Here is a 21,711-nt window from a genome sequence, read left to right as displayed (position 1 = left end):
ATTCCTTGAAAGAAAATTTCACGGAGATATTACTGTCTCCAGAGATTCGATGCAGAAACATCAATGTTTTCAACTTTGCCTCCTCTCTGCTCACAGTTTCTTCTCAGTTTCGGGTTCAACAACAGTCTCGAGCAGCTGAGTGTGTTTTGAAAAAGAGGGCAGGTTCAAGAGGCTTCTGTTGATATTCTACTGCACGACCCCCCCAAACTTTATCTGTCCCCTTCTTTATGCTCCTCTGCCACTGAAGTCCTGCCCGAACACTCACCAATGATCCCACTTCTCCAATCAGCCCCCCCACCCCCACCCCTTTAACCATCCCCAAGCATGGCCTGTATTGGTTCACGGTCTAAATTTAAACTACAGCAGGGCCAACTGCTCCTCCAGCCTCTCTGGGCTCCTGTTATTTTTCCCTGCAGAGGGGGCTTTTTCTGTCAGAGGCCTTCAGCCAGGAGGAGAGGCCTGTGGCTCTGTGAGAGGCAGAGCGAGTCTGAGGAAGAGGAGACCAGGAGTGAGGTGGCGGCGGGGGAGCACACACAGGATCTTTAACCCAGGGGCCTTCACAACGAGGAGTTATACAGGGCCTGAGTTTGGGATTATACAGTGAGAAGATACACCTGTAGAGGACTGGGAGCTTGTCTCAGGTGGAGGCGAAAAGATGGCAGCCAACGCAGAGGCGGCCAAGCCGGTCATCATGAATGAAGAGGAGCTGAAGAGGAAGCAGAGGGAGAAGCTGAAGAAGCTGCAGGCCACAGGGGGAAACCCTCGACCAGCCAGGTCCCTCTTCTTCTTCACCCTAAAAAATCCTTTCCGCAAGGCCTGCATCAACATTGTGGAGTGGAAGTATCCTTTTTATATCATACAAACCTACCAACACACCTCACACACTTCTATGTTTGTTATACAAGGTAGACATTGGTTTAAAAGTGTCCCCTTAAGACCAAAGCATACTGATGGTATTAAACAGTTATTAGAGCATGTAAGGCTCTAGTTAACAACAGTGACAGCAAGGTTACACAGTCATTAGGCGTCTGCAGGCCGTTGAATTATCAGTCAGAGTTCACCTGTGTCAAGCATGCCACAGCCGAGTCTCTTTCAAATCTGTGTTAAGGCGATCCCTAAAGTGTTAAGACTTTTGTTATGCATTTGGCAGCTCTGTGTGAAAGTCAAGTTTGTATCATTTGTATTTTCACCTGTAGAGCTTCTTGACCTGATCTAGCAGTCTGAAACAGTTAATAAAGTGCTGTCCTTGTGTTTTGATAGCTGACAGTCTGCTTTTTATGTGGAAATAGTGGCTTTTAAAAGCTGGCACTCACTAAGGCTATAGTCACATGGACACAAGGCTAGCTGCTGAGTGACGCTAGGTGCTTTATAGGGTTTTTTCTGGCTCTGACTTAATCTTAGCAGATTTTAAAACTCAAACAAAATGTAAGAAATCATGCCCATATTTACAAAATGCTTTTCTTTAAATATGACTGAACAGGGTTAAAAAGTCAGTGTGTTTTGTTTTATAAATGTATTGGGTTAAAGTGACATCTTTATAGAGCAATTTCACTGAACTTTGTCCCCATTTGCGGGTCATACCTACATACTTACTCACTGCAGCAGATTAATCCCAATGGTATGTTCTTCTGTTCTATAGATCATGGGTGCTGGATTAATAACAAAATAAAATAAATACATTTTTTTATTTTAAGCCTCTTATTGTATCTATCTACTCATACAGAGTATGGATTAAATGCATGTCTCATAGAATACCTAAACAGATATATTTCCCCTGATGAGTAGTCAGTGTTTAATGGTTTGGTCATATTCTTGGGCACTGCAGCTGTCTAACAGCGTCACAGTGAGACATGATGCTGACCTGGCAGGGGAATTCTCAAAGAGAGCCCCCTATGGGGGAGAATGAAGTATCACAGCTGACAAGATTACATTTGCTTGCTTCCCAACGGCTGCTATACGGATGATGTTTCAGGCAGCATTCAGGGGCACTGATCAATGTCAGCAGAGTTGTAGAGATGTTGTTTTTTTTATTTTGTTAAATGATGTCACAAGTAATACAGAAAAGCTAAAAGTCATAATAAATTACTATTTGTTTCTAGTGTGTTGTTTAACTTATCTGACATATTATTATTAACTTTAATTAATCCAGACAATTTATGTTTCTCAGTTGGCATTCCTGTATTCCAGCCTCTTCTGTTGTTATGATCCTGATTTTCCCCATTCAGAACCTTTGAGATCATCATTTTATTAACCATCTTTGCAAACTGTGTGGCCCTGGCTGTGTTCCTGCCCATGCCAGAAGAAGACAGTAATCAAACAAACACAAACTTGGTGAGTTTGAGCATGGACACAAAGCTTTTCTCTGTTGTATGACTCTATGAGGAGCTTTGGCCTGATTGTTGAAAATGGAACTGATTTGTTTGCCACACAAAGTTCATGGTCTTTTGTTTCCGAGGGATTGAGTATTTTTATCATGAACAGTCGATGACTGCAGCTGTTCTACCATTTGATATGAATGTTTCATCAGTGAGACTTTCAGCCGGTCACTGGTTTGAGTGCCAAGCCCTTTGAAATGCTTCAAGACTCAACTCAGTTCTTTATCTGGAGCCCCATTTGCGTCTGCAGTAGAACATGCTATCAAACGAATGTGCTATTAGCTTTATTAACTTACCCTTGCAGTTTAATTACTCTATGACTATAAACAAGTTATTCCTTCAGGCATGGCATCCACTACAGTGGAAAGATATTTGGTAGCCACATGGAACCATTTCTGTTGTGGTATCATGTCAGGGAAATAAAAATAAAGACTGTCACATGAGCCACGGATAAAACACAGATCCCAGATACAAAAAACAGTAAAGTATGCAGTGCATTAAAAAGATGAGGGATAATGACTGATTTTTGAAATCATTAACAGATTTTGCAGAAAGCAAATGCAGGGGCAGAGCATTCTAAAGGTTGGGAGCTATGGCCTGTAAAGCTCTGGTACCACCGTTTTTTTTTATTGAGTACGCGGGACAGAGAGCAACTGTAGTGTGTTTGTACTAGAGGCAGGTTGCCTGATAGGGGTGAATTATTTCAGCCAGATAATCTGGAGACAAACTGTGATCTGTAAGTGAGAATCTTAACTGGATTCTAAATGTAACTGGAAGCCAATGAAGGGATCTTGGACAGTAGTGATGAGGGATCATTTATATGACCTTGTAAGAACTCTGACTGCAGCAGTCTGCACTGACTGAAGTCGACTAAAGGGGGACATACTGAGTGAGGTGAAGAGAGAATTACAGTAATCAATGTGGGACGAGATGAAAGCATGTATTAGCATCTCAAGTTAAACAGTGGAACCTATAGATCTCAATTTACTGATATTTCTTAGATGGGAAAACACATGATTTGGTGAGCTGCTTAACAAAAATAAATAATTAAAAATAACTAGAATACACAGGCTTGACTATGCAGCATGGAAGAGGGGCCCCATGTTCTGCATGATGGAAGGTACAAACTTATCCTGGGGTAACAACAATTATTTTTGGCATTGAGCTGCAATAATTGACATTCATCCAGTACTTTATAATTTTATGCAGTTTAGGAGCTCAGAAAACATTGAGGCCTCACTTTGTTTAAATGTGAAGAAGAGTTGCCAGTGATCTGTGTATATGATATGCTATATTAAAACTGTGTAAATTCTATCCTGGGGGCTGCAGATGAAGGGAGAAAAGCAATGGCCCCAGGATTGAGCCCTGTGGTACCCCACATGACAGGGGAGAGGCATCAGAGACACAGTCATCAATATATACTGATAATGTTCTTTCAGCAAGATAAAATTAAATCCACTTGATTGCTGGGCCTGAAACGCCGGACCCAATGCCCACCCAATCATGTAGTTTCTACATTTAATAACTTCAATTTTATTATATTAAATTATTCTTGCATGATGAGCTGACAAAAATACAAAGCTTTAGAGAGATATATACAATATTTGTATTTAGATGGATACACTTACAGCAATTTCTTGGAAATGTGTCAATTCCATAAGCCAAATTGAGCTAGGATAATTTTTTTTAAAACAGGTAATAATGATGAAAACATGTAGGTTTTGTTGTCGTCAAAACAGATGATTCAAACTCTTATGTTAAAGTAGTGTAACCAATGGCAGATGTTGGCCCTTATCTGCTGCTGATGTGTTTCTAGGTGTTATTATATTTCATCTTGAAGGTGTATGTGCATTGTGTGATATAAGTCAGGGATTGAAGCCAGAGATACATGTTTGTTCTTGCACAGTGCACACTTCTTTCCAATGTTTGGATATTTGTTGTTGTATTGACCCTGGGGTTATGTTATTGAGGAGGCTGGTTATGATAGACATGATATGTGGATCATGTCTCTGGAGGCCTGCTGCCAGCTGAAATGTCAAATATCACACCCATCACTTTCTTTCCACCATTCAGTCAATAAACTCCACATATGACGAAGTCAAAGCTATCAATCTTGTTGTTATCCAACTTATTGCCCAGCACTGTGGAGAATTACATGAAGTATTTACTTATCTGAACCTGAAACCGACCCCATCTCTTTAATATCTTTGCTTTGGCTCACTCACTAGCCCTCTCACAGATCTTTCTTACTTTTCACTGAGCCATTCCTTAGAGGTGAGGGATGTAAGAAGAGCTGGTCGACTTCAGCTACATGTTGCAAGTACAAGTAGGTCGGCCCAGGCAGCCTCTCCACACTGACGCAGGTGGATACTGTAAATACACAAAGTAGTCTCATGTAACCATATTTATACACATTTGTAAGAATGATGGTGAAACATTTTGATGAGCAGATATAGATGTATTTATGTATTTATTGTTCTCTAAATATATAGAATTGTTAATGTATGAAAGCTTTGCCTTGAAGGTTCTCATGATTTGGGGCTCGATTGAGCCAATATTATTGCCCTGATTATTTTAAAAGGATGTTTCATTTACAGTATACTGTACTTCAAGTTAACTCTCCAATTTGAGGCTACACAAGTTGGGTCTGGATTCCCTTAGAGCTTTATAATACTTTTGACTCATTAGAGCTTCTACTTTCACACATTTTTTATTTGTGTAAGAAATGAGGATCAACAGAAGACTCAGTCAGTCTATGATGATAGGTTGACCTGTTTTATGTTGTATAGAAATATGTGCAACAGGTATTTCAATAACTACATTAAATGTGAAAAGAAATTGTCAATAGAAAACAATCTTAGGTGATTACTATAAGGGAATTCAGTTTTTATAGATTGAGAAAATAAAGTACTCCTATTCAATGAAATTCAGAATTCCTTTTTAAAATTGTTAATTGTTGGATACCTGTCATGCTTGAGTGGCAGACTAGCTGGATAATGGGTCAACACCGTTGTAATATGTGACAGTTTTATTTTTCTGCTTGCATGGTTTTCGTTTTTACAAAATATATGTTTATGCTGCTCATTACACTCTTAAAAAAGACATTAATCCTAATGTGGATCTCACCTGGTTTCATAAATAAAGGGTGTAACCTAACATGACAGAAATGATTGCCCTACTTGTATGCATTATCTTTCGGTCCTCAGAGGAAGTCACTACTAAGGAAAGCGATGCTCAATTATGTAAATGGTAAATGGACTTGAACTTGTATAGCCCTTTTTTAGTCCTCTGACTACTCAAAGCACTTATCACCCCACATTCACACACTGATGGCAGAGACTTCTATGTAAAGTGACCATCTGCATAGTACTGTTCACACTCCCGTCAATCAGTTTCAATCAAGCTCTTTCTTCTCTTCATTTGTTTGGGCTCAGCTTGTTTCATTAATCACATGATAACTTGGTAAAGCTAATTACACCGTCTAATAACTTTAAAACTCTATTACTGATTCTCCCACAGGTGATCATAAATTCCAGTCGGTCCAAATTTTACCAGAAAATGGAACTTGAGGGTGAGGAACCACATACATTTTATCTTCCTGGTTTGTGTTCGTCTTCCTGCAGGAGAGTTTGGAGTACATCTTCCTCATCATATTCACGTTAGAGTGCTTTCTGAAGATAGTGGCTTATGGGCTCGTGTTCCATGAAGGCGCCTATTTACGGAACTGTTGGAACATATTGGACTTTGTCATCGTCTTCATGGGGTAAGATGAGCTCTGAGCTACAGGTGGAAACCTCTACTAGCAAAGGCCACTTCTTCTCTTGTACCATATTTAAGCAATTACAATTAACATTTAAATGTGTTAAAAATTATATATCTTATGCAGATATCAAATCTACAATATTATTTTGCAACAGTCCTTATGTAGGTGTAAGGACTCACATGGTTGTAATTCTTTTCCTGCAGTCTCTTCACTTTTGCCTTGGACACCATCAACAAGATAGCAGGTGTGCCAATGGAAAAGGGTGGAGGGTTTGACATGAAGGCACTGAGAGCTTTCAGAGTGCTGCGGCCCTTGCGTCTTGTCTCTGGAGTTCCAAGTAAGAGCCTTTTTCTGTTACCTGAAAACACTGCAGAGATGCTCTGGAGGCATGACAGAGATTTTGAGGTGTTTTCAACGCTTTGTTTTTACTGTTCAAATTCAGGCCTGCAGGTGGTGATGAACTCCATCCTCAAAGCCATGCTACCTCTGCTGCACATCGCCCTGCTGGTCTTCTTACTTGTCACCATCTATGCCATCATGGGACTGGAGCTCTTCAAGTGCAAAATGCACAAGACCTGCTATTACGCCAACACAAGTATGTATAAAGGTCACAATCAGACATTTGTAAGTTAGCTTTTATTTGTTGTTCTTATACTGTTTTGATACGTTAGCAGGTATAATCTCCTGACCCTACATTATTATCTCCTGAACCTCCATTTAAAAAAATATATTCTTTCTTGTCTTTGCCCTACAGATATCTACTCCACTGCAGAACTTGAGCTGCCTGCACCCTGCGCCCAGGCTGGTAACGGGCGCCGCTGCAGCATCAATGGCTCAGAGTGTCGGCCGGGATGGGAAGGTCCTAACAACGGCATCACCCACTTCGATAACATTGGCTTTGCCATGCTGACGGTGTACCAGTGTATCACCATGGAGGGATGGACCAAAGTGCTCTACTGGGTCAGTGTCTGCATTCATATCATCTCAGTTGTTGGTCTGTTCCAGTGAAGGGGAAATTGTCTGAATGCATCATTTGTGGCTGACCTGGAGTTGTCCTGCAGGTGAATGATGCCATAGGAAACGAATGGCCCTGGGTCTACTTTGTTCCCCTCATTTTGGTGGGTTCCTTCTTTGTGCTCAATCTGGTACTGGGTGTGCTCAGTGGGTAAGACAGCTATTACCTTCTATCATTTTCTACTGCCTTCATTTTGCCTTTTCAGATGGACTCATAAAAAAATGATCACATGTTCTGTTACACTTTTCCTTCTCTTTCCATTCAGAGAGTTTACCAAAGAGCGAGAGAAGGCGAGGTCACGAGGAGAGTACCAGAAGTTGCGAGAGCGTCAGCAGCTGGATGAAGACCTGCATGGCTACATGGAATGGATTACTTACTCTGAAGTCCTAGATGCAGACAGAGAGGGCAAAGGTCAGCACTAAGACATAAACTCAGCACCTTTCCTTTGTGATGATACTCATAATTCACATAAATTACAACTGTTATTCCATTGTTAGGACTCCTGCCGTTAACCAGTGGTGATTCTGACACCGACAGCCTGTATGACATGGAAGGCAAGAGTCGAATCGTCTACTATTAGTGAGTCTGCGTTTTGTACATGTGTTAATTTTAACATGCCATATTCAGGTCAAATTAGCACTGTAAGCCATAGTTATTTTTTTTGGTTCTGTGTTCAGCCGCCTGGCCCGTCGCTGGAACCGTTTCTTCAGGATGAAGTGCCTGGTGTATGTGAAAACAAAGAGCTTTTATTGGTTGGTGATGTTCCTCGTCCTTCTTAACACCCTGACCATTGCAACAGAGTTCCACCACCAGCCTGAGTCGCTCACTTCCCTACAAGGTTGGTGATTGGTTTACAGTATACTTGTTCTAAGTATATTTTTCTACATAGATCGTCATCCTTTTGTTTCTCTTTCTCTCTGATCTCAATAGATGTTGCGAGTCGTGTGCTGCTGGTCCTGTTTGTCGTAGAGATGTTCGTGAAGATGTACGCTCTTGGCCCTAGAGCGTATTTCATGTCCCTGTTTAACCGCTTTGACTTCTTTGTGGTGCTCTGCGGTATCCTGGAGATGATCATGTTTTCTGCAGGAGCTGTAGCACCCCTGGGTTTCTCTGTACTCAGGTGTATCAGACTGCTGAGGATCCTTAAAGTCACAAAGTAAGAACATGTCCTACTAAAAGGTTCGTCATGTGTTATTGAATTAGTCTTAGTGTAATTCAATGTCATTTAACCCTTCTCTTCTTCGATATGTTTTGCAGGTACTGGACTTCTCTGAGTAATTTTGTGGCCTCTCTCCTTAACTCTGTACGCTCCATCGCCTCCCTGCTCCTTCTTCTCTTCCTCTTCATCGTCATCTTCTCACTCCTGGGCATGCAGGTGTTTGGGGGGAAATTTAACTTCAACGACAACAGACCGAGGCGCAGTAACTTCGACAACTTCCCTCAGGCCCTAATCAGCGTGTTTCAGGTGAGGCGAGGCACAGATTCATATAGGCTCTGATCTAAGCTCTTAACTATATTTGCTTTGATTTGGATTACTACAGCACCGTCTTTTAATGATCCATGATGTAATTCAAATGAATTGTTGTTTTCTTTTTTTCCATATGTGAACTATCTCTCAGGTCCTCACAGGAGAAGACTGGACCAGCATCATGTATAATGGTATTATGGCCTATGGAGGGCCAGTGTTTCCGGGCATCCTGGTGGCCATCTACTTTATCATCCTGTTTGTTTGTGGAAACTGTATCCTTGAAACTCACAATGTCCAAAAGGTTGAAACGAAAACCTGCGTACAGTAATGCTACTGACACAGTGAAACTGAAATTTGGCTCAAATCTGCTCTCAACATAATATACATTATGTTCACACTGAGAGTGCAAACATGCTGATGTTAAACAGGCATATATAGGCATTCTATATTTAAAAATGTAGTGTAGTATCTATGCCTTTTCTACTTAGATTATTTCACAATATATAACTTAGAATAAAGAGATTGTCATTCCTTTCATAAACCAAAGTATTCAACATAAACGTCTGGACCAGATTCCATTGCAACACACACAATATGTTAAAGTATTACTAATAATAGCAAAGTAAACCTCATGGTGGGACTAGAGGAAAAGGCAGAGGAGTCTTTTGGAAAAGTTAATTTGATTAGATTTGATGTAACTACAATAGTCTTACCCACTGGTGGACTAATGGTTTAGTGACTAACAGGCCAACACTTTAATCCTTCTATTGATATTGCTAAGCATGGCTACATACTGCAATTGCAACGAGCAATATAACTTGAAATCAAGGTTTTTGTTGTCCTTAGCTCAAATATCAGATATCCTTCTCAATGTCTTCTTGGCCATCGCCGTGGACAACCTGGCAGAAGCTGAAAGTCTAACTTCAGCTCAGAAAGAAAAGGCAGAGGAGAAAATGAAGAGAAAAATACTGAGGTGAATTCAAGAATATGCAATACTTTTCAAGTTAAAATATCTGTCTTGTTATAGCTAAGCTTTTATTTTACTGTTACCTTCCAGGTCCAAAATGCCTGAAAAGACTGACGAGGAACGAGAGAGGCTAGCTAAGAAACTGGCAGAGCAGAGAGCCAAAATGGAGGGCATGCCCACCACAGCCAAGGTCAGCACTTTTTCTGGTGCCACATCACATATTTACTCTTGGCCATTATTAACTATTCATGGCATAATTTGCTCTCATACATACATCCTGATGTTGTTTTTTTCAGCTCAAAATTGATGAGTTTGAATCCAATGTTAATGAGGTGAAGGATCCATTCCCACCTGATGACTTCCCAGGTGAAATGTCTAAACTTTTACCCTATCCCCTCCCTTTAATCTCTGACATTACTCAGCAATACAGTTGTGCAGAAAGAGGTCACTGAATACAAGAATTTCCTATTCATCAAAGTAGCTGTCTGCCAGTTCTGATGTCCTGGTTATGTTACAGTATAAGTATAGTAACCCCCCATTATTATTAGACCCATGAGCTGAGTTTACTGCAGACTCTAAAGTTAGGCTGTTTTCACACTACTCCTGTCACAACCATATAAAGTCTACAAAGTGATAAAGTAAAGACAGTTTTTTTTTTTAAGGATATCAGTTTATTTTGTTTCTGCTCTGAAATGCTGTAATGTGGCCACAACTAAGACACATATCGGCCGTTTCACTAAAGTATTTTTGGTTTCTTTTATCCCACATGGTAGGTGATGATGAAGAGGAAGAGCCTGAAATACCCCTCAGCCCTCGGCCCCGACCGATGGCCGACCTGCAGCTAAAGGAGGAAGCTGTTCCATTGCCTGAAGCCAGCTCCTTCTTCATTTTTGGCCCTCAGAACAAGTAGAAACCAGACATACTGACCTTTGAATTATAGATGTCAGAGTGTTTATTTATATTTCGGCGTTCTCATATGGAACGTGCAGCACATAGTGAATCGATTGAACTCAGTGGTGACTGTATCTTTTCACATATTCACTGGTGTCCAGGTTCCGTAAACTGTGCTACAAGATCATCAACGCCTCCTCCTTCACCAACTTAATCCTGCTGTTCATTCTGCTCTCCTCCATTTCCCTGGCAGCTGAGGACCCCATAGACCCCAAGTCCTACAGAAACCAGGTGACTACCAGGTCTACCACTACACCTCTGACATTAACTCTTTAAAGACCGGAAATATTTGATAAGAACGCTCTGTTCTTTTCCTCCAGATCTTGGCCTATGCTGACATTGTCTTCACAACTGTCTTCACCATTGAGATTGTGCTAAAGGTAATCTGCTGTTTATATCAAGCACCTGACTGAGTTGGTTCTGCAAAGGGCCACATACTATAATTTATTTTTTACATTTTATATATTTTTAACATGATACCTAAGTGCCAGAGATGATAGTAAACTAAAAAACTAAGTCTTAGTGTCACATAACAAGAGTCCTCCCTAATAATGTGATCTATTATATCATATTTCTATTAGCCAATTGAAATACTTGAGTTGATGGATTCAGTGTTTTTCAGGCATTTTTTATTTGCAAATAAATTTTCTCAATCGATGTATTATTTACAAATTCAAAATGTAATGTTTTCACACAAATAACTTTCAGTATTCTGAGTATGACTCTGGTGTATGTGACTGACAGATGACAGTGTACGGCGCCTTCATGCACGAGGGCTCCTTCTGCCGGAACTCCTTCAACATCCTGGATCTGATTGTGGTTACAGTGTCACTGCTTTCTATGGGGATGGAGTGAGTAATATCAGAAAGCTTTTCTGGATATAGAACATATTTTCTCCCTACATTACAAATTCAAGTTTTCTATTAAAAAAAAGTATGTCTCTACCTTTTTGTCTTGTGTTTCCAGGTCCAGTGCGATCTCTGTGGTGAAGATTCTCAGGGTGCTGAGGGTGCTGAGGCCTCTCAGGGCCATCAACAGAGCAAAGGGGTTAAAGGTACAACACACATATAATTACATTATAATCATCTATTTTGGTAGATGTTTTTAGTGCTGGAAAAAATAATCAGATCCATTACTCTATTTAAAACTATCAATTCAATCATGTAAGTGCAATAAATCTGAAACCAAAATAAATCAAATAAATTATCAGCTAAATTGACTTGAAGTATCCAAAGAAAATTGTATTTTCATTTATCAGACATTTCTCTTATTTTTGCTTTTTTGTGTGAAATATCTATAAACTTTTAAACTTCTTGGGTCTGTAACAGTTCAAGGTCAGGACAGGTCAAGAGGCCAGGCTGGATACATTCTTTTCTTTTTGTTTTAGTTGTAAAGGGTTATTTGCAAAGAGGTTGAAACCCACTGATGTCTTATTAATTGAATCTTGTCAAACATTTCATTGTGTAAAATATAAATCTGAAATTTATTTCAATATATGTAGTTTAGTTTAAATTACAAAAGGCAGGCAAGTCGAAGTCTAAATCTGGTAATATTCAAGTGAACTATGTTACATATAAGTGAAGTATCTGTATTCAGTTGTCTTTGTTTTTCTTTAATAACAGCATGTGGTCCAGTGCGTGTTTGTGGCCATCAAAACCATCGGTAACATCGTCCTGGTCACCATGCTGCTCAACTTCATGTTTGCCTGTATAGGAGTGCAACTCTTCAAGGTAAGTTTTAACCCACTGTTCATTTTGAGGCCTCTGCTGCTAACAAATGAAATGTGACTAATCCGTTTTTCTCCCAGGGGAAATTCTACAGCTGCACAGACACGCCCAAAATGACTGCAGAGGAATGCCAGTAAGGCAAACATCATGAACACAGTAAAGACTTTTTTGAATCTATAAAAACTATAATGCTACTGTGACTGAGTGACTGTGTCTGCTCTCAGGGGAATGTTCTGGAAGCACATGGATAATTCCCTTCAAGATACTGTGTTGGCTAAGAGAGAGTGGATCAACAGTGACTTCAACTTTGACAACGTGCTGAACGGCATGCTGGCTCTCTTCACTGTTTCCACTTTTGAGGGCTGGCCAAAGTAAGAACCGCATCAATTTGATTCCAGGAATTTAATTTGTTGATCTCTTGGTCTGATAGAGGGGAAATGAAAGAGGTTAATGAGTTGGAAGTAAATCTATAAAGTTGGACCAGATATGGTAGTGGACGCACTAAGACAAGTTATACATTTCATCCTTACAAACAAGCCTTTGTGTGTTTCTTTCCCTCTGTTTGTTCCAGACTGTTATACAGAGCCATTGATTCAGACCAAGAGGACATGGGTCCTGTCTTTAACAACCGTGTGGATGTATCTATCTTCTTCATCATCTACATCATCCTCATCGCCTTCTTTATGATGAACATCTTTGTTGGCTTCGTCATTGTCACTTTCCAGCAGCAGGGTGAGCAGGAGTATAAGAACTGTGAGCTGGACAAGAACCAGGTACGCCCAGACCCTCAGAGGTGAAGTGTAGGACAGTGTGAGAATCTAACCACTCTGAGTACATTTAAGTATATTTATTTGCTTAAGTTTAGAAATATTTAGTGTTTTGCTTTTACCCCACATTCTGTCTTCCTCCTCAGCGCCAGTGTGTGCAGTATGCCCTGAAGGCTCGGCCTCTAAGGTGTTACATCCCCAAAAACCCCTACCAGTACAGAGTCTGGTACATCGTCACCTCCTGCTATTTTGAGTACCTCATGTTCTTCCTGATTATGCTCAACACACTGTGTCTGGGCATGCAGGTAGGTGAATTGAATGTCACCTTACAATCTAAAATCATAGAGATTGTATCACCACTTCTGACTGACTATATTCATTATCCTTAGAGGAAGACTTAGTGATTGTTTCAGCATTAAGTTAATGAGAAACTTTAAAAACTGTTTTTAGAATATGGGACATTTTGACTTTCCAGCAACATCCCAGACTAATTAATTTTTCAGGGGGATTAGCATTAATGCAGAGTGCCCTACATAAGTCTTTGTAAGTTCATTTACAAAATCTTATTTGCATCGAATTGTGGTTATGTAACTCTGCTTAGAGAGGACCAGAAAATACATTGAGAGTGAGGAGATCAGTATGAGCCCAAATCATTTTATTAGTATAATCTCATTCCAGTTGATTAAACTTGGAACTTATTGTTGTTGTGCTCGCCATCATTTCTATTGTTTATGTACCATGATACTCGTTTAGGAGAATTTGTACATTCAACCCATTAAATTGTAATAAAGGAGCTTTCATTACTACTGACAAGAGCATCTTACGATGGAAACCACTATTTTCATTGAGAATTAGAACAGAGTTTGAAACGGAATAAGATAAGACCTAAACAAAACCAATATAGTCATTTGAAAAGGCCCAGAATACCTCAAAGTTTCTTATTATGAGTGTTGCATATGCAGTAATTTTACATGATCAGTCAATTGTTTTTTTTTATACTGCTTGGAATCATCCTTTTTTTTTAAATCTCATGACACTATGCTGAAAGAGCAGGTGTAGACTTCTCCAGACATTACTCTGATATGAAAAGATTTCTTCAGTAATATTAGTTGTTTCTAAATATATTGTTGGAAAAAGTGATAACGTTTTCTTTTTCAGATTCTTGTAAAGTTTGGTGTGTTGTGTGGTCATTATCAAACAAATGGCATTATAACACACACACTCAATCCTGGTGACTGATTATCAGAGCTGTTGAGTGTTAAACTCTTAATAAATACTGGCCTAAAGCCACTGTATTAAAGGTCACATGTTATGCAAATGTTATGTTAAAGTTATGCAAATTACACTTTTTTCAAACACTAATATGTGTCCATAGCCTGTATGGAGATTTTCCCTCTGTGACATCACAAGGTGACTCCCCCAGGTGGGTGATACTCCCACAGCTAGGTGTGTGTTCTGCCCTCTGAATCTGCCTCCTCACTGTAAATGATTGGGCATGGTGCAAGCTAGCATGAGCCACCCGAGCCCTTCCAGAGGGGCGTGGTCAAACACAGATCACTTATATTTAAAGCTATATACACAGAAACAGCCTGTCTGGAGCAGGGCTGAAATAGAGGGGTTTATAGACATGAAAAACTAAAGGATCAGAGTGGATATTTGGCAAGAAACCTCGTGACTGCTGAGACTTTTTTAAACAATTCAAAAGGAGGATAATATGTGACCTTTAAATGTAGTAGCTTCTCTAAAAAAAACATTTTAGTTAAAAATCTTTAATGTTCAACATATAATTACCTTAATATCGGCTTTCTGCTTCAAACAGCATTGCAACCAGTCAGACCATGTGACCAAGCTGTCAGACATGCTGAACTTGATCTTCACCGTCCTCTTCACTGTAGAGATGATACTGAAGCTGATGGCCTTCAAAGCCAGGGTAAAAAACATTAAATTCAATATTCAACAACCCTACCTAGTATGTATCTAAGCAACACTTTACCTCTCTGTGCAGGGCTACTTTGGGGACCCCTGGAACGTCTTTGACTTCATTATCGTCATAGGCAGCGTTGTTGACGTCATCCTGAGTGAAGTCGATGTGAGTACATACAGAAGCACATTGTTTTCTTTTGATCAATTCTCATGAATTTAATGGGTATCAGATTATCATTGCAGGGGCTGTATATGAAAGTCTCTCGTGTGGTCTTAATGACACGAGATAGAGGAGGGATTTGAAGACTCAATGTATTTAATCAATGCTCTGATCCTGAGGAATACAATTGTGGCCCAGCAACTGGTTGGTGTCAGCAGATCTGGCTAACAGGAGATGGTCAGTTGGCCAATCACATCTACCACTTTCAGCAACTTGAGGATCATTTTCATCAGAAAACCAACAAAACTGCCATTGTGTCCACAGTTACCTTTAACAGTATTTAGTTATCTTGTGTTTTCTTTGTGTTGTATGAACACACTATTAATTAACCTATTATTTGGTAATACTACACAAACTTCTTCTTCTAGCCATTCATGTATTTTCTGATAAATTGCACTGTGTTGTCTTCACCTTCCCATCCACAAATACAAGCTCTTTGCACATTCACTTCACTTCATCTCACAAATTCTTCCTCTTTTTTTGGTTCCTCTTCCTCCCCTGACTCTCTCGCTCTCTCTCTCTCTCTCTCTCTCATTACCTGTGTCCTCCACGCACCTCACTGCTCATGTGTCTACTCTCCACAGACTGCCCTGGCCTCCAGTGGAGGACTGTACTGTCTCCATGGCTGTGCTGTAAATATCTGATCCACACTGCATTGCACTGCTGCATGAGCGTGGCCGTGTGAGCACCTCACTATCTTCATTACTTAACTGTGTGCGACTCCAACAGCTGGTGAAAACATTCTAATATTGAATAATATTGAAGAGAAAATTTAAGATCAGGCCCACAGTTGTTTGATACATTGTGTTCTAGTCGGCTTGAATAGTTTATACAAAGCTACAACTCAAGCATTAATGGTGGCTGGACTGGCTGAAAACCTTATTAGATAATACAGTGTGTTTATTTTGCATGAGTGACAAAAAATCAGCTGTTCTAGTTTTCAGTAACTCATCAGAAGTTGAGAAATATCTGTAACATTAAGCTTTCTTTTGGAGTTGCGAGTCACACTTGAATAACATTTAACGGTCCATCAGTGCTGTGACTGCTACATGCCTTTTATTAATGACATAAAGACCTCTTTGAAATGTACCTCATCTGAATACAGTTCTTTCTTCATTCTTGCAGGAGACAAACCCCATGCAAGCAATAGCAGTAAGTCTAACCTTCCCTGCTATTAAATCCAGCCATGTTTTAATTTTTCAGTCTTTCCCCTTTTTTTTAAATCCTCTGTCTCTTTTCACAGGCCTCTGAAAATGCCTCCGTTTCCATCACCTTCTTCCGACTCTTCCGTGTAATGCGTCTTGTCAAGCTGCTGAACCGTTCGGAGGGCATCCGTAACCTTCTGTGGACCTTCATTAAGTCCTTCCAGGTCTTTCACACTGCCTTCGCAAATCATCATTTTCACTTCTCTTCAGTTAAACGTATAATGCAATGAGTGTCTTGTTTCTGTAGGCTCTCCCTCATGTCGCGTTGCTCATTGTGATGCTGTTCTTCATCTACGCCGTCATTGGGATGCAGGTACTGAAAACATTGTGTACCCCTGTAGATTTTTAATAGATTTCTGATTTAATTAGCTGATAGAAGTTTTCCTGTGTTTGTCATTGATTTTTTACTGTGTGTTACAACCCATCAGATCTTTGGAAAGATTGCCTTAGTGGATGGCACTCAAATCAACCGCAACAACAACTTCCAGACATTCCCTCAGGCTGTGCTGATGTTATTCCGGTAAGTCCCTGAGCCTGGATCTTTGTTAAATAGGTAATTTGTTAAAAAAAAAAAAACTGAGCCAACATAATTCTCTGATCCAGATGTGCCACTGGAGAGGCTTGGCAGGAGGTCATGATGGCTTCCATGTATGGGAAGAAGTGCGACCCCAAGTCTGATTTCCTGCCAGGAGAGGAGTTCACCTGTGGGTCAAACTTTGCTGTCTTCTACCTCCTTAGCTTCTACTGTCTCTGTGCCTTCCTGGTAAACACCAGCAAAAAAAGTCCACATTTACATTTCCCCTGCGTAACTATCTGCTGCTTTCTTTCAAAACAACATACAAACAGAGGTCTTTTATCCTTTCCACTTCAGATCCTCAACCTGTTTGTAGCCGTCATCATGGACAACTTTGACTACCTGACTCGTGATTGGTCTCTTCTTGGCCCCCACCATCTGGATGAGTTCAAGAAGATCTGGGCTGAATATGACCCTGAAGCGAAGTAAGACCACAACATTCATTAATGGGTTTCTGTGCTCTCAGTGCTCAGAGGGAGCCTCTTGAAAACGAGTACATGATGTTTTTTGTGATGTAACAGGGGAAGAATCAAACATCTGGATGTGGTGACGCTGCTGCGTAGCCTCCAGCCTCCGCTAGGTTTTGGAAAGTTCTGTCCTCATCGAGCTGCCTGCAAGGTACACACACACACAAAAACAAGCTCAAATACAATGTACTGCATGCATTATGATACGTTTAGAAAAAGCTTTGAACCTGAATCCTGTCTGCAGCGCTTGGTTGGCATGAACATGCCTCTGAACAGTGATGGCACCGTCACATTCAACGCCACCCTGTTTGCTCTGGTCAGGACTGCGCTTAAGATTAAAACAGAAGGTACATCTACACATCTTATTCTGTCATGGATAACAGATCAAATCCAGTTTACATTTTGCTTCTGTAAGTCAGTTAATTTTCTATGGATTGTTTAAAACAGGTAACTTTGAGCAGGCCAACGAGGAGCTGAGAGCCATCATAAAGCAAATCTGGAAACGTACCAGCATGAAACTGCTGGACCAGGTCATCCCTCCAATAGGAGGTGAGTCTATCAACATGCAGAGAGTCAGTTATATACCACCTTAACAAAGTGATGATACAGTAACTCTTTGCTGGATGACTTGTCTGTTTATAGACGATGAGGTTACTGTGGGGAAGTTTTACTCCACCTTCCTGCTCCAGGACCATTTCCGTAAGTTCTTGAAGCGTCAGGAGGAGTACTATGGCTACCGGCCCTCCAAGAAGAGTGCCACAGGCCCGGAGATCCAGGTCAGCATTCAATAAAGGACCAAAATCACGTCAATATTATAATCTTAAATAATCTGAATGAATGCATAGATGTATGCAGATGTAAAACCATAGATGCATATTGTCTCTCCTATAGGTTCCTAAGAGGTTAATAAATCAGTTTGATATTAGAAGTGTACCACACTTTTACAAAGATATACTTAGCCCTCTAATTATTTGACATTGTTTTTTATTTAAGCCAGGAGCATATTCATCCCTCATTTTCTGTCTATCAGAAACTCTTTGTTATGTGCCTTTGTCCTCCATATTTCTATATACTTCATGTCTTTATAGGCGGGCCTGAGGGGTTTAGATGAAGAAGCCGCTCCAGAGATGCACAGAGCTATTTCAGGAGACCTGCAGAATGAGGAAGAGATGGAACGAGCGATGGAGGAATCTGGAGAGGAAGGCATTTACCAGGTGAGAAACGCTGTCTACAGTTTGACAGACCAAAGTCTCAGTCTTGTATCTCTGCAGATTTGCTGCTTAATTTGATTAGCTTAAAGGCAAAAACTGAATTCTACCTGCTTGTGTGTCATTCTCTGTACCTCCAGCGTTCACACGGTCTGTTTGGTAACCGGGTGGACTCTTTCTCCGATGAGCCCGCAAACGCTCAGTCCCAACAGATGACCAACCAGCGGCCTCTCATGTTCTCTGAGAGCCAGCCCGAGTCTCCACCCAACTCCTCTGCCCTAACACCAACGACTGAATTCTTCCCCTCAACAGCACCCAAAAACAACACAAACAACAACGCCTTTGCAGAGTGAGCGACTTATAAACTCTTTATTTCTCTTTATCAAGGGCGACCATGACATATTATGTGGGTGAATATGACTGATGGGAGACCTTGTTTTTTGTCTTTCAGAATTTCATTTGACAGAGAGGGCAGTCCTTCAGAGTTTTACAATCCTAATGTGGATGAAGAGCCGGGTAAGGAAATCCATCATTGAACCAACAAGCTGGAAAGCTCAAATAGAAACTAGTCAATGTTTAGCTGACTTATAAGCACTGGCACATCTCTGTTGTTCATTATGTTTTTCTTGTTTAGAAAACCTGCGCTCCTGGAACTTCACAGTGAAAACAGACAAAACACAGGTAATGTTTTCTTAAAGCCCGACTCATCCAGAGGAAATGTTAATGAACAGCTTCTATAGAAAGTGTATGGATGCATTTGTTTTGTCTGCAGTTCCCCTATGACCCAAACTACGGTGAAGGACAGAGTCAGAGCTCCCGTACTGCGGCTGATCAGCTCGTCCAGGAGGTGAGCGAGGAGAAATGTGTGCTTCACCAACACAGGAAATGTTGTGATCCTCATTCGGATTTGTTATCGAGAAATGATAACAAACATGACTCCCTTTCCAATCTTCTGTTAATTTCCTGTTCGAGAGTCACATCTTAATTAAACAGAAAACAGTTTGAAGAACACAGAGCACTACCTTTAAGTGCAACAATATTACATCATTTCTCACTATGGATCAACTGGAAAATTTCAAATATTGAGAATATTAAGAAGGACTTATTCACGTCTTTTAATAAAGCTGAGCTTTAGAATGTTATCAAAATTTTGCGGCAAATGTTTTTCTTAAAAACAAAAATAGAAAGATACCTGCTGTACTTTATGGATGTTATGTAGGCTATCAGAGCCTGCATGCCTTAATCTGCAGGGTTCAATATTAAAACATTATCATTTACATTAGAAATGTCAGGCATGAACTTGCAGAATAAAAGAGTACAAGCAAATAGGACTAGTAGCTGTCAGTTTATGGCTGAAGCACTACCAAAAATACAAATGTTAATGGTCGTAATCAGACTTTTTTTTTTTTTCTCAGGCTCTAGTGAAGGGGGGTCTGTCCTCCCTGGCAGAAGATCCAGGCTTTGTCTCAGTAGCTAAGAATGAGATGGCCGAAGCCATGCACACATCTCTACACGACATGGAGAGTGTAGCACAGGGCATCCTCGCCTATGTCAAGAAGAGACGTCCGATCCCTGTCCCTCCTTCTGCTCCTGCTGTGGCAGCAAAGGCGACAGGCGAGCCAGATCCGGCTGTGAGGAGAAAGAGACGTCCCATCCCCAGGAATCCAGCCGTACACGAGGACGACACCAGAGTTTAGAGGCTGGCTTGAGTTTACGTGGTTATTTTGTTTTTAAACACTAGCAGGTGGCTCCACCTTATCTCACTTTACCTAGCCTGTTGCCTGTGACAATCTTTATCTCCCAGCCTGGCACTTTAAGACGGGTTGGTTCAGGTTGAGTGTACTGTCACTTGTGGTGGAAAAGAGGAGAAACAATTAATTTGATGGTGAAACATCCTATTCTACTAGACTTATCCAAACTAATAAAATCACTAACTTATCTCAGAGCGAACAGAATGACGCACTTCTTTCTTTGTAGCGTTTCTGGGGGTTATTCATTCCATGAGACTTCTGGGAAAACAATGTGAGTGAGCTAAGTGTCTTACTGAAGCCTCACTGAGGGAGGTGACTTAATCGACCTACTGAATACAGGGAGCAAGGTTGCTTTATTGTGCAGCTAGGTTTGGATAATAGTGCAGGAGTATGTGTGCATCCAGACCTCAAAAGGTTAAACTGAGTGTTCAGTTCACACTTTAAAAAAAAAAAAAGGTCTGATGACATGATGCAAGTTTCAGCATTCTGTTTTGAAAGGCAGTGTCCTCTGATCTTTCAGGACATGACTGTCTTTTTAGTATTTTATTATTGAGGTTTACCAAGTTTTCTCCTGCTCTCCACTGTTCCTGGGTTCAGCTGGCATCGGCAGAATTTCAAGAGAAAACATTTTTTAAGTGACTTTAATACAAATTATTTGCCTGTATTTGTTGAAAGACGTACAGTAGTTGAGCAGCGCATGTGACTTTCTTCAAGGTCTCTTTAAGTCTTTACAGCCGTTACGTTTTTAGTTTTCATGTCACTTTTTAGACACACAGCCGACCAGAGTGGATTTTAAATCTTCAGCATACCTGGAGTATGATGGATTTTACTTAATAGCTCACCTGGACTTTTAACATTTATTTCTAATTGCTTGGCCACAATTTATTTCACTTTTTTCATGTTTTGGATGGCCTTCCGGAGGTCTTGTTTTTACAATATATTTTGGTCCACCCTTTCATACAAATAAATGTTACAGGGGTTTGGAGATGGTTTGAGTGAACTTCAAAGCTCGACCTCTCTGCTTAAGCCTCCTTCACTTCTGGATCTGGCTGACGTCACGCTGATGTTTTCAACGTGGCAAAAGAAATAAATTATCCAAACACAAGTCCGTGCTGGTGTCCTTTCTGCAAACAAACCAAAGATGAAAAACTACACTACAGAAGAGATCCTGTAAAAAACAAAAAAAACAAAAAAACAATCAAAACTTCAGACAGAATGTGTTGAAATAAGACAAGTTACCGATGATGGAGGACGGAGGCTTTGAGAAGATATGTGCAGACATTACAGTGTGAAACTGAGAGCCTCTATAAATAGCCTTGTCTAGCAAAGC

The 21,711-nt window shown here is 40.4% G+C and overlaps 1 protein-coding gene across 1 annotated transcript; it reads left to right on the top strand.

The window, feature by feature from the left end:
• The first annotated feature begins 434 nt into the window (after window positions 1-434).
• Window positions 435-21,486, top strand: LOC132990346 (dihydropyridine-sensitive L-type skeletal muscle calcium channel subunit alpha-1-like). Its single transcript, XM_061058561.1, has 45 exons — window positions 435-840; window positions 2,226-2,331; window positions 5,999-6,138; window positions 6,342-6,475; window positions 6,581-6,733; window positions 6,893-7,098; window positions 7,200-7,303; window positions 7,419-7,564; window positions 7,651-7,732; window positions 7,831-7,991; window positions 8,084-8,309; window positions 8,411-8,618; window positions 8,773-8,893; window positions 9,480-9,594; window positions 9,679-9,778; window positions 9,885-9,954; window positions 10,362-10,494; window positions 10,641-10,770; window positions 10,860-10,919; window positions 11,284-11,390; window positions 11,506-11,593; window positions 12,162-12,269; window positions 12,347-12,399; window positions 12,491-12,637; window positions 12,838-13,039; window positions 13,180-13,338; window positions 14,853-14,963; window positions 15,039-15,122; window positions 15,761-15,808; window positions 16,302-16,328; window positions 16,420-16,545; window positions 16,629-16,694; window positions 16,810-16,901; window positions 16,985-17,144; window positions 17,253-17,380; window positions 17,477-17,573; window positions 17,667-17,769; window positions 17,870-17,971; window positions 18,065-18,198; window positions 18,511-18,636; window positions 18,771-18,979; window positions 19,082-19,146; window positions 19,265-19,311; window positions 19,403-19,477; window positions 20,046-21,486. Exons 1-45 carry the CDS (start codon window positions 656-658, stop codon window positions 20,325-20,327), a joined length of 5,526 nt encoding a protein of 1,841 aa, XP_060914544.1. The 5' UTR covers window positions 435-655; the 3' UTR covers window positions 20,328-21,486.
• The last annotated feature ends 225 nt before the right edge of the window (window positions 21,487-21,711 follow it).

The sequence above is a fragment of the Labrus mixtus genome, chromosome 15, assembly GCF_963584025.1.
Source record: "Labrus mixtus chromosome 15, fLabMix1.1, whole genome shotgun sequence".
NCBI lineage: Eukaryota > Metazoa > Chordata > Actinopteri > Labriformes > Labridae > Labrus > Labrus mixtus.
Note: the sequence above shows the minus strand (reverse complement) of the source record. Positions and strands in the feature narration are given on the sequence as shown.

What these genes read in the sequence shown, in the direction of transcription:
- LOC132990346 (XM_061058561.1), top strand. Translation starts at nt 656, where the DNA reads ATGGCAGCCAACGCAGAGGCGGCCAAGCCGGTCATCATGAATGAAGAG. An exon ending in GAATATGACCCTGAAGCGAA is followed by an intron (nt 17,381 to 17,476) that starts GTAAGACCACAA and finishes GTGATGTAACAG; the next exon opens with GGGAAGAATCAAACATCTGG. An exon ending in AACAACAACGCCTTTGCAGA is followed by an intron (nt 18,980 to 19,081) that starts GTGAGCGACTTA and finishes TTTGTCTTTCAG; the next exon opens with AATTTCATTTGACAGAGAGG.